The sequence below is a fragment of the Cyanistes caeruleus genome, unplaced genomic scaffold (assembly GCF_971803275.1).
Source record: "Cyanistes caeruleus unplaced genomic scaffold, bCyaCae1.hap1.1 HAP1_SCAFFOLD_91, whole genome shotgun sequence".
Lineage (NCBI taxonomy): Eukaryota > Metazoa > Chordata > Aves > Passeriformes > Paridae > Cyanistes > Cyanistes caeruleus.
Genome location: NW_028255895.1, coordinates 1,303,381 through 1,315,357, shown reverse-complemented (window position 1 = coordinate 1,315,357; position 11,977 = coordinate 1,303,381). Strand labels below are relative to the sequence as shown.

At 54.1% G+C, this 11,977-nt stretch overlaps 1 protein-coding gene across 1 annotated transcript; it reads left to right on the top strand.

The window, feature by feature from the left end:
* The first annotated feature begins 4,468 nt into the window (after nucleotides 1–4,468).
* On the top strand, nucleotides 4,469–10,565 carry LOC147646585 (maestro heat-like repeat-containing protein family member 7). The gene is made up of 16 exons (XM_086873264.1): nucleotides 4,469–5,056; nucleotides 5,156–5,314; nucleotides 5,584–5,648; nucleotides 5,758–5,907; nucleotides 6,097–6,245; nucleotides 6,550–6,697; nucleotides 6,947–7,134; nucleotides 7,224–7,361; nucleotides 7,656–7,770; nucleotides 7,943–8,080; nucleotides 8,294–8,470; nucleotides 8,607–8,762; nucleotides 8,921–9,022; nucleotides 9,393–9,495; nucleotides 9,776–9,832; nucleotides 10,123–10,565. The coding sequence occupies exons 1-16, from the start codon at nucleotides 4,933–4,935 to the stop codon at nucleotides 10,320–10,322; spliced, it is 2,169 nt and encodes a 722-aa protein (XP_086729390.1). The 5' UTR covers nucleotides 4,469–4,932; the 3' UTR covers nucleotides 10,323–10,565.
* Nucleotides 10,566–11,977: the final 1,412 nt, after the last annotated feature.

Genomic DNA, 11,977 nt, shown 5'->3' with positions numbered 1-11,977 from the left:
TCAAAGAATATTAGAAAAAATACATCAAAGGACACATTGGGGAGCACAAGGACTAGTAGACTATTTTGCAGCAAAGTATATGAGCACAGGTATTCGAGACTTAGCTAAGCAAATTACTAGAAGCTGCCTCCCATGTTTAAAAGCAAATAGGAAGAATCTTAGAAAATTACCTTATGGAGGGAGACCCTTGGCAAAAAGACCTTTTGCGAATATTCAAATTGACTTTACAGAACTACCAAAGGTAGGGAGACTTAAATATCTCCTGGTCCTAGTGGATCACCTCACCCATTTTGTAGAGGCTTTCCCTACATCTAGGGAAACTTCACGAACAGTTGTAAAGGTGTTATTGGAAGAAATAATTCCCAGGTACGGGGTACCAGAGACAATAGATTCTGACAAAGGTCCCCATTTTACATCAAAAATAACTCAAGAGGTGTCGGAGGCATTAGGAATAAAGTGGGAACAACACACCCCTTGGCACCCTCAAAGTTCTGGGAGAGTAGAAAGAATGAATGGGGAAATAAAAAAACAACTTACTAAACTGATGATGGAAACAAAACTATCATGGGTCAAATGTGTTCCACTAGCCCTTCTAAATATTCGAACTCAGCCAAGGGCAGATTTGGGAATTTCCCCTTTTGAGATGTTATATGGGATGCCTTATAATATAGAAGAAGTTCAAACACATCCAAATGTGAGTGACCAATATATCAATAAATACTTAATAAAATTAATGAAGTATAAGAAGGCATTATGGGAAAAAGGAATGCTAGCTCAAAGACCACCATTGGATTTTATATTACATCAGGTACAACCGGGAGAGTGGGTGCTGATAAGAAGTTGGAAAGAGAATCCCCTAACACCGAAGTGGGAGGGACCATATCAAGTCCTGCAAACAACTAATTCTGCAGTCCGAACTGCTGAGAAAGGATGGACACATGCAAGTCGAATTAAGGGACCTGTGGAGCCACCAAAAACAAACTAATAATTAGAAAGTGATTAGCCCGACTGGGGACCTGAGACTTAAAATGATATCTGAAAATTATTAATCTGTATAGAGACTTATGAATAGTGAACTCCATAAAGGCTTTTATATAGAATATAAGATACCCCTATCTAGTAGTGAGGAAATATATAATAGAAATGTTAAAATAAGTTGTGCTGTATGCCAGAATTGTTACCCTTTTGTTTGTTTTAAATGTATAGTATGTGAAGAACATTGGTGGACCCACTGTCATAGAGGCTATCCACCGAGAAGGGTGTGTAGATTTTGCTACATTGCCCAGAGAAGACTCACCGATTGGGCCTTAAGAAACAAAACACAGGCAGGGGAATTTGAAAAAGGATCAGAAAAGTGGTGGGCCACTTACTCAAAAGGAGTCAATCCCTTGTATTATTGTTACCATCCAAACGAATCTGCACCTTTTGTAGTAAATATAGTGGCTGGGTTGTGCAGACGGAGGCTTCAGGAATTGAGGTGTAATACTCCTTTAGTAAAACATAGAAATTGAGAAAAATATATACAAAGAAAGAATAAAAAAAGGAGTAATCTCCCTCCTGAAGAATACTCTTGCTGCCGAGAAGATGGTACACCCCGTGGCCCGAGGCAACCGGGTCGACGACGGGAGAGGCAGAGGAGTAATAAACTGTGGAGGGAAACACTCCAATATACATGGGACCAAAAGGTCATGGTCCTGGAAATGCCACAAGAATGGGAATAAGACAACCCAGCAAAGTAAATTATGGGAAGCCCAAACTAGAATTTTACAAGGAAAAAGCCTCTATTATAGCAAGGGAAACCAATGCTCATTAAAAAGGTCAGTAACATTTATAATTTTAATTAGTATATTTAACCTTTGTTTAAGTAAGACACATGAACCCTTTAACTGGTCCTTAATTCGATGGGAGGACCAGGTTATTATACAATCACAAATTACCTCTGGAGCCCCTAGCTTTCAAGTTACATTAGACTCTCTCATTAAGTGGAAGGGTATTAATTATTTCCCACCTGGTCATAAAGTATTATACATGTGCCCAGCTTCTAACCGAGGCAGAGGATATTGTAATTATCCCGGAGAATTTTACTGTAAATATTGGGGCTGTGAAACAATTTCCATGGGATGGCAAGTACAGAACCCAGATAAGTATTTAAAGGTCGAACGGGGTCCACACGGATGTGTAAAACCCTGGATAGGCCCCTCAGGGGAGATAACATATATTAGAACTTGTAAATTTCACTATATAAATATTATAGAATCCCAAGATCCTGGGTGGTTATTGGGAAGAACCTGGGGTCTCAGAGTATGGGAACCCGGAAGGGATCGGGGGGTGCATATACTCATAAAGAAAGAGGTAGTTCCCCATGACTCGGGATCTGTTGGACCAAATCCAGTGGTATGGGGAGTAGAAGACCCTAAAGTAAGGGATCAGAATAACCATTCAGAAAAATTAGAAAATAACACCCAAGTATTAACCACGGTAGAGACACCCCAAGAGTATGGAAATGAAGCTCTTTGGGAAATTCTGCAAGCTACTTTTAGAGTATTAAATGATACACATCCAAATTTAACTAGAGAATGTTGGTTATGTTATAACATTAACCCACCTTTTTATGAAGCTATAGGCTCCATAGCAGAACCAAAAAGAGTGAATGGTACCAATCCTGCTGCTTGCTTATGGAAATCGGGAAGGGAAAATACCCCAGGAATAACATTATCTCGAGTCACTGGAAAAGGGAAATGTGTGAGAAATGTGCCCCTAGATAAGAACTATTTATGCCAAACAAAAATACAGATTAATGACCCTCGCAAGCCAGCTCAGTGGCTGATTCCAGCACCTAATACTAAATGGGTTTGTAACACTTTAGGAGTAACGCCATGTGTTTCTATAACAACTTTTAATGAAACCTATGAATTCTGCATACAAGTTATAATAGTTCCCAGGATTATTTATCATTCTGAAGAATATGTGTATACACAATATCAAAACCCAGAACATCATTTAGTGAAGCGAGAACCCCTCACAGCACTAACAGTAGCTGTATTGCTAGGCATAGGAGGGGCTGGATTGAAAACAGGTATAGCATCCTTAGTAAATCAACACCAGGGGCTCAAAGAGCTTAGAATTTCAGTAGATGAAGATTTAAGAAGGATTGATAAATCTATAAAAGATCTCACGGACTCCCTAGACTCACTGGCTGAAGTGGCCTTACAAAATAGAAGAAGATTAAATTTATTATTTTTACGACAAGGAGGTCTTTGTGCTGCCCTTAAAGAAGAATGTTGTGTATATGTAAATAAAAGTGGAATAGTAAGAGAGACCATGGCTAAATTACAGGAAAGACTAGAAAAGAAGAAAAAAGAACAAGGAATGCACCAAAACTGGTATGAATCTTAGTTTAATTATTCCCCCTGGTTAACTACTTTGTTATCCACCATAATGGGGCCCTTAATTTTGCTAATTTTAATACTTACTTTAAGCCCTTGCATTCTCAATAAAATTATTAATATTGTAAAAAACAAGTTAGAAACAGCACACCTTATGTTAATACATGCCAAATATGAAGCTTTAAAAGGAGAAGAAACAGAAGATTATTTAGAATTAAGTAAAAAAGAACTACAAAGATTCAGCGAACAAAAGTAAAAAAATAGAAAAAGGGGGGTTTGTGATAGATAGAAGCTCTTTTGTTCGCCTAAATATATAGATATGATAGAATGCTTTGCGAAATTGTACTTTAGATATAAAGTTGAGAAAGGGGTTTGAAGGCCACTAACTCGCTGAAGTTGGCATAATTAATAACAGCCTAGCAGAAATTCCTGGAACACTAGGACAAGATAAACTTGGAGAGAGAAACTGTGAGAAAAGGTCAATGGAACAGGAGTGAGGAAGACTTGAAGCCTCCCTTCTACGACCACAAGAGGGCAGAGAAAGATCATCTAATGACCAGAGACGCATGCTCAGAAACGCCGCAGGAAAGCCACATCACCAGGAGGCCGAAACAAATAAAAGGACAGACACGGAAGCGGGAAGCGGCGGCAGCTCTGTGGGAAGAGGTTTCTCCTCCTCCTCTCTGCCGCCCGGCGCCGACTTTGCGTATTGCTGGCTTGCTATAATTAATAAAAACCTTTTCTTATATATCCTTTTTTTTGTGTATTTATAACATCCATGAGTAAATTTTACAAAGTTTTCAATAAAATTCTAATTGATAAATTTGCCTCCATTTCATTTCTAACAAGCTGTTCCTAAAGATCCCATCAGGCTGTCTTAGACACTTTGGGCAAGGGATTCCTTCCAAGCTGGGCCACTTGGGGGGGGATGGGGGCGGCCCCAGGGCGGAGGGCAGGGTGTGCAAGGGCCCTTTGTGACACGCTGCAGCACGGTCACCGTGGGATGGTGGCAACGGGAGCAGATGTCAAAGGGCCCTTTGTGACACGTGCTGCCATAGGAGCTGGCGGTGACAGGGCCACGCCACAGTGCTCGGTGCACGCGACGGGTCAGGACGCGCCAGAGCGGTGCTGTGAGGAGCCCCCGCACAGCGCACTCCTTTGTGTCGGACCTGGAGCTTTTCTGAAGCACTATTACTGCAGGTGACCTCGAGGCCAGACCACAGGTCTTGCTGACCTGTGGCCTTGCTGAGCCTTCCTTCTTAAGGTTCTCTTGAGGGCAGACCGTGGGACTTGGTGACCCGGAGCTTTTCCGAGGTGTCGCCCATCCCTGCAGTCTCTGCCCTTGAGACCAGACCACAGTCCCTGTTGAGGAGCCTCCTGTCCTTGTGGCAGGAGCCTTCAAGACCCAAGTGCAGGACTCGCTGTCTTGCAATCTTGCCAGGACTTGAGTCTTGCAGGTGCCTTCCAGGCACGACTGCAGGACTTGCTGACTCCGAGCTTTTCCGAGCCATCTCTCCTGCAAGCAGCCATAAATCCAGTCACTGCCATGGAGCAGCGACCTCCAAGAGTGCCCAAGTTGGCCTGGCTTGAGGAGGAGGAAGAAGAAGGCTCTGGAGCTGTCCTGGCACAGGAGTCTGAAGAGGTGCAGGAGTTCCAGGCACCACAGGAGAGTGAGTTGCAGAGCTCGGCATTAGGGCTAGTGCCTGTTGCCAGCTTGGCCCCATCCCATTCCATGCCATGCCATCCCCTGGTGCTGTTCCTATGGAAAGGATGGGAGAGTCCGAAAGAAGATAGGGAGCAGCGACCCCCTGGAGTGCCCAAGCTGGCCTGGGTGGAGGAGGAGGAGGAGGAGGTCGAGGAAGAAGGCCCTGGAGCTGCCCCAGCACCAGAGACCGAAGAGGTGCAGCAGTTGCAGCCGCTGGAGGAGGGTGAGTGGCAGAGCTGGGCCACAGGGCTGGTGCCTGCGGCCGTCTTGGCCCCATCCCATCCCATTGCATCCCATCTCATCCCATCCCACACTGTCCTGTGGAGACACACCCATGGACAGCACAAAAAAGGGGCTGGGGCTGCCCCCGCAGCAGTGGCCGTGCTGCATCCCCTGGGGCATCCCGGGACTGTCCCTGCCTGGGGAACGCAGGGCTGGGCTGTGCTCTCCGGCCTCTCCCGCAGCCCCTCAGCTCTGGCTGCTCTTTGCCAGATGCAGCCATGGACGGCACACAAGAGCAGGACACCGCCCGTGGCCGCTTCCGCAGAGCAGCGCAGGTACCTGCAGCCATCCCCACCTGGGCTGGGCCTGCTGGCACTGCTCAGCCCAGCACCGCACTTGGAGCACTCCATGCAACTTCCCTGCCTTCCTGCCCTTCTCCTACAGTTTCTTTACCAATTCATCACGAGAATTGGCAAGGAAGACACCAGACCTATGGACACTGAGGTCAAAGCATCCTCAGAGGTCTTGGTAGAACAGAGCAGCGCTGCCCAGCTGGATCTGCTTGTAGAGACGGCTCTTTTCAATCCAGAGCAAGTAAGCAGCCTGTGGCCAGCCTTTGATCCTCCAGCAATTGCTTGGCTTTCCCAAGCCACGCCTGCTGCTCACTTGAAGCTTTTGAGGCCATGGCAGTGGGCTGGAAGAGAAGCACTTGTCTGGGGAAGAAGCTGGGCGCATTGCTGACTCCCTCTGCTAGCATTCCAAGTCTCCCTGTGCCTTCTCCAGGTGCCCGGCGTGGTGAGGTACATCCACCAGTGGCTCATGGCCAATGAGGCTGCTGAGCACAGGATGGACTGGGCCCTGATGCAAGTGGCCGAGGCAGAGCCCGATGATGTGGCCATCACTCTCCTGCGGGTGGCCCCAACGTGTGACAGGTATGGGGCCCAGCTGCCCCGAGGCCTCAGGGCTCACCAGCCCATCACCCTGTACAGCCCGGCCCAGGGCTGTGAGCAACACAGACTTCCAGGGCCCTCTGGTTGCTCCCTTTGCCAGCCCTGCTACAAAGTCAGCCCCCGAGCCTGCTGCCGTGCTGCCAGCCTGCCCCTCAGGGGCCTGTCCCCACAGGGCTGGGCTGCCTGGCTGCTGCTGCTGCTCAGGGGCAGTGGGCACAGGCAGAGCTGGCGGCCAGCTCAGCTCCCCGCTGCTGCCCAGCCCACGGTGCTGTGTCTGACCCCGCAGAGCTGCTATGGCCATGTGGACGACCATCTTGCTCTCGCCCTGGATTTCAGAGGAAGTGACACCGCTCCTCATCAATGTGGTGGGGAGCTGGCCGCAGAAAAACCTGGGCACCTCTGATGGGGACAAGACGGCTGTCTTTTCCCTGACTGTGAGTTTCGGGAGCTGGCCTTTGCTCACCGCAAGGCCGGCCACCTCTCCAGCAGCTCTGTTGCCTCCTTCCCCCACTGCATCTCCCTGCTTCAGGCACTGGCCACAAACCTGGCCTAGGGGCAGCTTCAGGGCCACCAGGCCCGCTGCTCCCCCTGCGTCTCCCCCGGCCTCTCCCTGCCACGCTCAGGCCCTGCCACACGGACGCCCCGGCACTGAGCGCTGTCTCAGGCTGCTTTGTCCTCTACAGGCAACTCTGGTGATGTGGAAGATCCTCCAGGGGCCCTGTTGCCCACAGATCCTCACAGTCTATTTCCCCCGCCTCTTTGTGCATCTCCTCTTCCAAACGTACTTCAGTACTTTGTATATGACAGAGGACGTCCATACCTTCTGGAAGGAATGCCAGGAGCAACACAGCCTCTCCACCAGCCCCAACAGGTGCTCCATGCCAGTCCTCTTGTCCCTGCCACTTCCCCAGCCTCAGAGCCAGCGCTCCCAGCATCACCTGGGCTTTGCTGTGCACACAGGTTTGCAGTGCAGACCCTGAAGGCCCTGCTCTGCAGTCTCCACTTGGAGCATGTGGTGGTGGCAATGGAACGCAAGCGTGGCTGGGACACGCTGCTCTGTGCTGACACCCACCACTATGCCATGGGTCTGCTGGCCAGGTGAGCCCCCCTTCTCCCCACTTCCTCTGACATTTGTGCCCCCTGCCCGGGATGCCCCCCCACAGTCCCCGTGGCCATGGGCCTGAGGGCCTCGTCACCGAGGGCCTCGTCAGTGAGGGATGGCCAAGGAGACTGCAAAAGGCTGTGAGAGGAGGGTGCGCAGGAGCAGCCACATCTCAAGGGCCCAAATACCCTCACAGGGTGCTGGGGCAATAGGAGAACTGTGTCAGTCAGTCCTGGGAGAGGTTTTTCGCACCCTTGCTGAGACTCTTTCTGCCATTTTCTGCCTTCCAGGGTAATGCGCCGTGCATGTGTCCACTTGTGTAAAGGCATCTTAAGCTACCTGCTTGAGGTGCTCAGCAAACCGTTGCCACACTGGGATGTCTCTGCCATGGCATTCCTTGTGGAGGTGAATCTGATGGCCAGCACTACCTCGCTCAGCTCCCTGCCAGCCCTGTCCCCTGCCATAGCCACAGCTGCCAGGGATGGCAACCGCGCCCTGTGCTGCTGCCTGGGCCCAGCCCTGCGCACTTCCAGGCTCCTGCCGGCCGGCTCCTCTCTCACTGCCCTGTGCCTTTCAGCTCCTAGATTGCCTGGACTTGAGTGACTGTGGTGACAGCCTAATGGAGATCTTGTATAAGTACCTGTGGTACAACTCCACAGAGATGCATCACCAGGTTCTCAGGGCTCTCCTCCTGCTAAAGGACCATCCCTCCATGGTGAGAAGGGGGCAGCAGCTGAAGCCGTGTGGGCAGCATGAGGCTGGGCAATGCTGTCCCTTGGCCTTGGCTGGCCTTTGCCTTGGGCGCTGAGGCAGCTCCTCGCAGCTCTCCTGCCTCCTGCTTCAGCTGCCCGAGTGCTTTGGGATAGCCCTTTGGCCTCTGGGCCCTGCGGCAGCTGCCCGGGCTTTCACACCCTTGTGTTCTGCACAGGCCGAAAGAATTCAGAGCCTGACAGGAAGACTAGTGCACCTCCTGTGGGACTTGGACAGTGACGTGGCCAGGATGAGCATTGCTCTCCTGAGCTATATTTTCAAGGATGAAGACACCCCAATATCCTGGCGCAGGGCCCTGCAGCTGGCTGAGCCGCTCCTGAAACTCCTGGACAATGTAAGGCTCTGTGCCCCGGCCACGGCCACTGCCTGCTGCCCGGACACTTTGTGCCCTGTGCATTTGCAGGCCTGCGCCAATGTGGGCCACAAGAAGCCAATGATGAGGTCATTTTTCCTTCCTTCCTTTCATACAGCCCCATAGCCAGGTGCAGCTGCTCTCCATGTTTCTCCTTCGAAGAGTGATGTCTTCGGCAGAAGAAGAAGGAAGAAAGCCCCTGAAGGAACGAGTGTACCAGAGCCTGCTCCCACTCTTTTTCCACTGCCAAGATGAGAATCGGCATGTGGCAGAGGTGAGGACTCCTGGGCTGCTGCTGCGCCTTGGCAGGGGGCTCAGCTGCCTCCTGCCCTGACGCAGGCTTGCAGGCTGCAGCCTCCTCCAGCCCTTGGCACTGGGACACTCCTGTGCCCTGCCTTGTGGGGCCATTTGCGGCTCTCTGCTGCTCCCCAGGCCTCTCGGACAACGCTCCTTCGTGCGGCTGGCTTTCTGAAGAGGCCAGACCTAGAAAAAGCTGTGAGGAAGGAGAAGCTGTGGAAGTTTGCCAAGCTCGTGGTAAGGGCAGCCTGCAAGTGCCAGCCAAAGGCTAGAGAAGCCCCCTGGCCCCGGTGCTCAGTGTGTGGGGCTGGCAGCTGTGCCTCTGCCCACTGCTGCAGCCGGGGGCCGCACGGCTTCTTCTGCAGCCCCCTGTGGCCCCGAGCCGGGTGCTGATGGAGCCCCGGCCCAGCGGGGCTGCGGGCCGGGCCGGCACCGCGGCTCCCCGGGCAGCAGCCGGCCCTCTGCCCCCTCCAGAGCCCGGCGCCAGCGGCTGCTGGCCGGGCCTCAGGGCTGGCCGGGCACGGGAGGCCGGGGCTGGCCGCAGGCAGCAGCGCCCGGCCGAGGGGCAGAGCCCGCGCCAACCCTTCCCTCCTGCCGCTCTCTCCAGCTGGCAGACCACAGGATCCCCTTGGCCGAGCACCTGCGCCGGGCCCTGCAGTACCTGCAGGACCCCCAGGAGACCCTGCGAGCGGCGGCCATCAGGGTCATCGGTGAGTCCCGAGCCCGGGCTCCCTCCCCGCCCCGCCGCAGCTCGGCCCCAGCCCCGGCTGCTGCCCCGGCAGCGGCACCCGGGCCCGGCGCCCTGGAGCCCCGGCTGCCCTCGGGGCTGCTGCTGCCGGACTCTGGCAGCCGTGCCCTTGGGCTGGGTTAGGATGCGGCAAGGGCCCGGGCTGAGCCCTGCCGGGGCAGGAGGCCGTGTGGCCACAGGGCTGGCAGCGCCGCTGGCAGGGAGCTGTGCTGCTGGGACCCTGACAGGCTCTGTGTTCTCAGGGATGGCCGGGGAGCAGCTGAGGGGGCAGCAGGCAGAGCTCCAGGTGTTGTGCAGAGGTGAGCCAGGACAGCGGGCTGACAGCGGTGGCTGTCGGGGGCAGCTGCAAGCCCTGGCCAGGCTGTGGAGGGCTCTGCTCCCTGTGCCGATGAGGGGCGGCGTGGGCAGAGCACAGCGAGATTTCAGGGCCACTTGGGGCATTTGTGGCCAGCAGCTTCGGGCTGACCCCCTTGGTCCCTGCTCCCTCCTGGCCAAGGCAAGAGCGGGCTGGCATGGCCCTGGCAGGGGGCTCTCGCTGGGCCCCCGCAGCTCTGGGATCTGACCGTGGCTCTGTTTGTCTCTCTTGCAGCCCTCGAACGCCTGACGGAGGACAGAAGTGGTGCCGTGTCAGACCTGGCACTTGAAACGCTGTATGTCCTCCGGGCCATCCAGAGTGCCCGTTACTCCATTCTCCAGAGGATGGAAGACCAAATCCTCAGGGCATGGAGGACACGGCCTCGTCTGTCGGGCCTGGGCTGGCTGCATTGCTGGAGATGTGCTCAGCGCTGACCTGAGAGGCTCTGTCTTCTGGTGCCACATGGGCCAGCCAGGATTTTTTATATCATAAGGGTTGTTCTTTTCCATTTTTCTCTTCTTTTTAGTATGTAAATAATGTAGGATATGTTAGGGCTGAGAGGCTCTATCTTCTGGGGCCACATGGGCCATCTGTTATTTTTTGTTTCATAGAGATTGTTCTTTTCTTCGTTTCGTTTCCATCTAGTATGTAAATAATATAGGATATGTTATAAACCACAAGAGTCCCAAGACCTTTCTTTTGCTGCCCAGGGTGTGTGGGGCATAGGGGAAGAGAGGGAAAAGGGTTCTTGTGTTCAGCAACCTGCCGGGGCATGCAGTGGTGCAGGGGAAATGGCCAGAAGCCCCTTGGCCTTTGGTGGTTGTGCTGAAGCCACAAGCCCTGTGGCAGGCAGGAAGCGCCATCTGTGTTCTGCTGCCCGTGTGTTGGTGCCGTGATGGCTGAGGAGCTGCTGGAGCCCCTGTGGGGCTGCGGCGCTGCTGCCGGGCCAGGCTGGGGGTGCCCCTGAGGGCACGGGGTGCTGGGAGGCCGTGAAGGGATGAGGGGCTGCGGAGGCCCAGACGGGACAAGGCAGTGGGAAGGCACGAGGGGGATGTGTGAGGGAGTGGGTGGCAGGAGGTTCCAAGGGGACAGAAGGCCCTGGAGGAGCCGGGGTGGTGGGAAGCCCTGCGGAATTGGGTGTCAGAGGCCATAAGCAGCCCTCGGGCAGCCGCCTGGTCCCTGACACCCGGCTGCTCCGGTGCTGCCCCAATATGTCCCCCAGGCCTGCAGCAGAAGGCCTGGAGGCTGGGACACCACCCCAGCGGGAGGGTGGGGACAGCCCAAGGTGCCCAGGCTGGGCTGGCTGGGGACATGGAGGGCAGGGGGGTGCTGCCAGGCCACAGCCACTGGGTGCCTCCAGGAAGGGGCAGTGGTCAGAGGCAGGGCTGGCGGCCAGCCCAGGCCCTCGTGGCTGCCCAGGCCACGCTGCTGTGACCGAGGCCTCCCTGACACAGAGCTCAGGGCCCACAGAGCTGCTGCCACCATGGGGAGGGTGGCGATGTCTCCTCCGGCAGGGCTGCCCAGTGGCTGCTGCCCAAGCGGCTCTGGAGCCCACAGAAACAGCAGCAGAGTGTGCCCAGGAACAGCAGCAGCCCCAACGTCGGCACCTGCGCACTGAGGCGTCCGCAGCAGCCGGGTGCCAAACAGGGGGAGGCTGTGGGCACAATTGCCTTTGCTTTGGCAAAAGGCTTCAGCAGAGTTGGCCACAATGGATTTCTCTTCACTTGCAGCCTCACAGCAACGCTTGCCAGCTTCAGCTGCAGCCTGTGCCCGTGACTGACTTGGATGGCCGTGCTTGAGGGCGAGCTCGCCTTCCACACTCAGGTGTCCCAAGGCAGCGGCATTGGCGCCATCCTGAGAAAGAGAGAGAGAGAGAGAGGGAGAGAGAGAGAGAGAGAGAGAGAGAGTCTGATGGGGCAGGAGCCCTGTGCTGCAGCTGCCCTCCCTCTCTTCTGTCCAGGCACCTTAAAGACACATGAAACCAAATCCTGGACTTGCTTGGAACAAAGGAAGAAGCAGCATGTGCTGAAAAAAAGCAGCGACTTACACGGCTCAGTTTTGCTCTCCACTTGGGCAATCCCAAAATCCC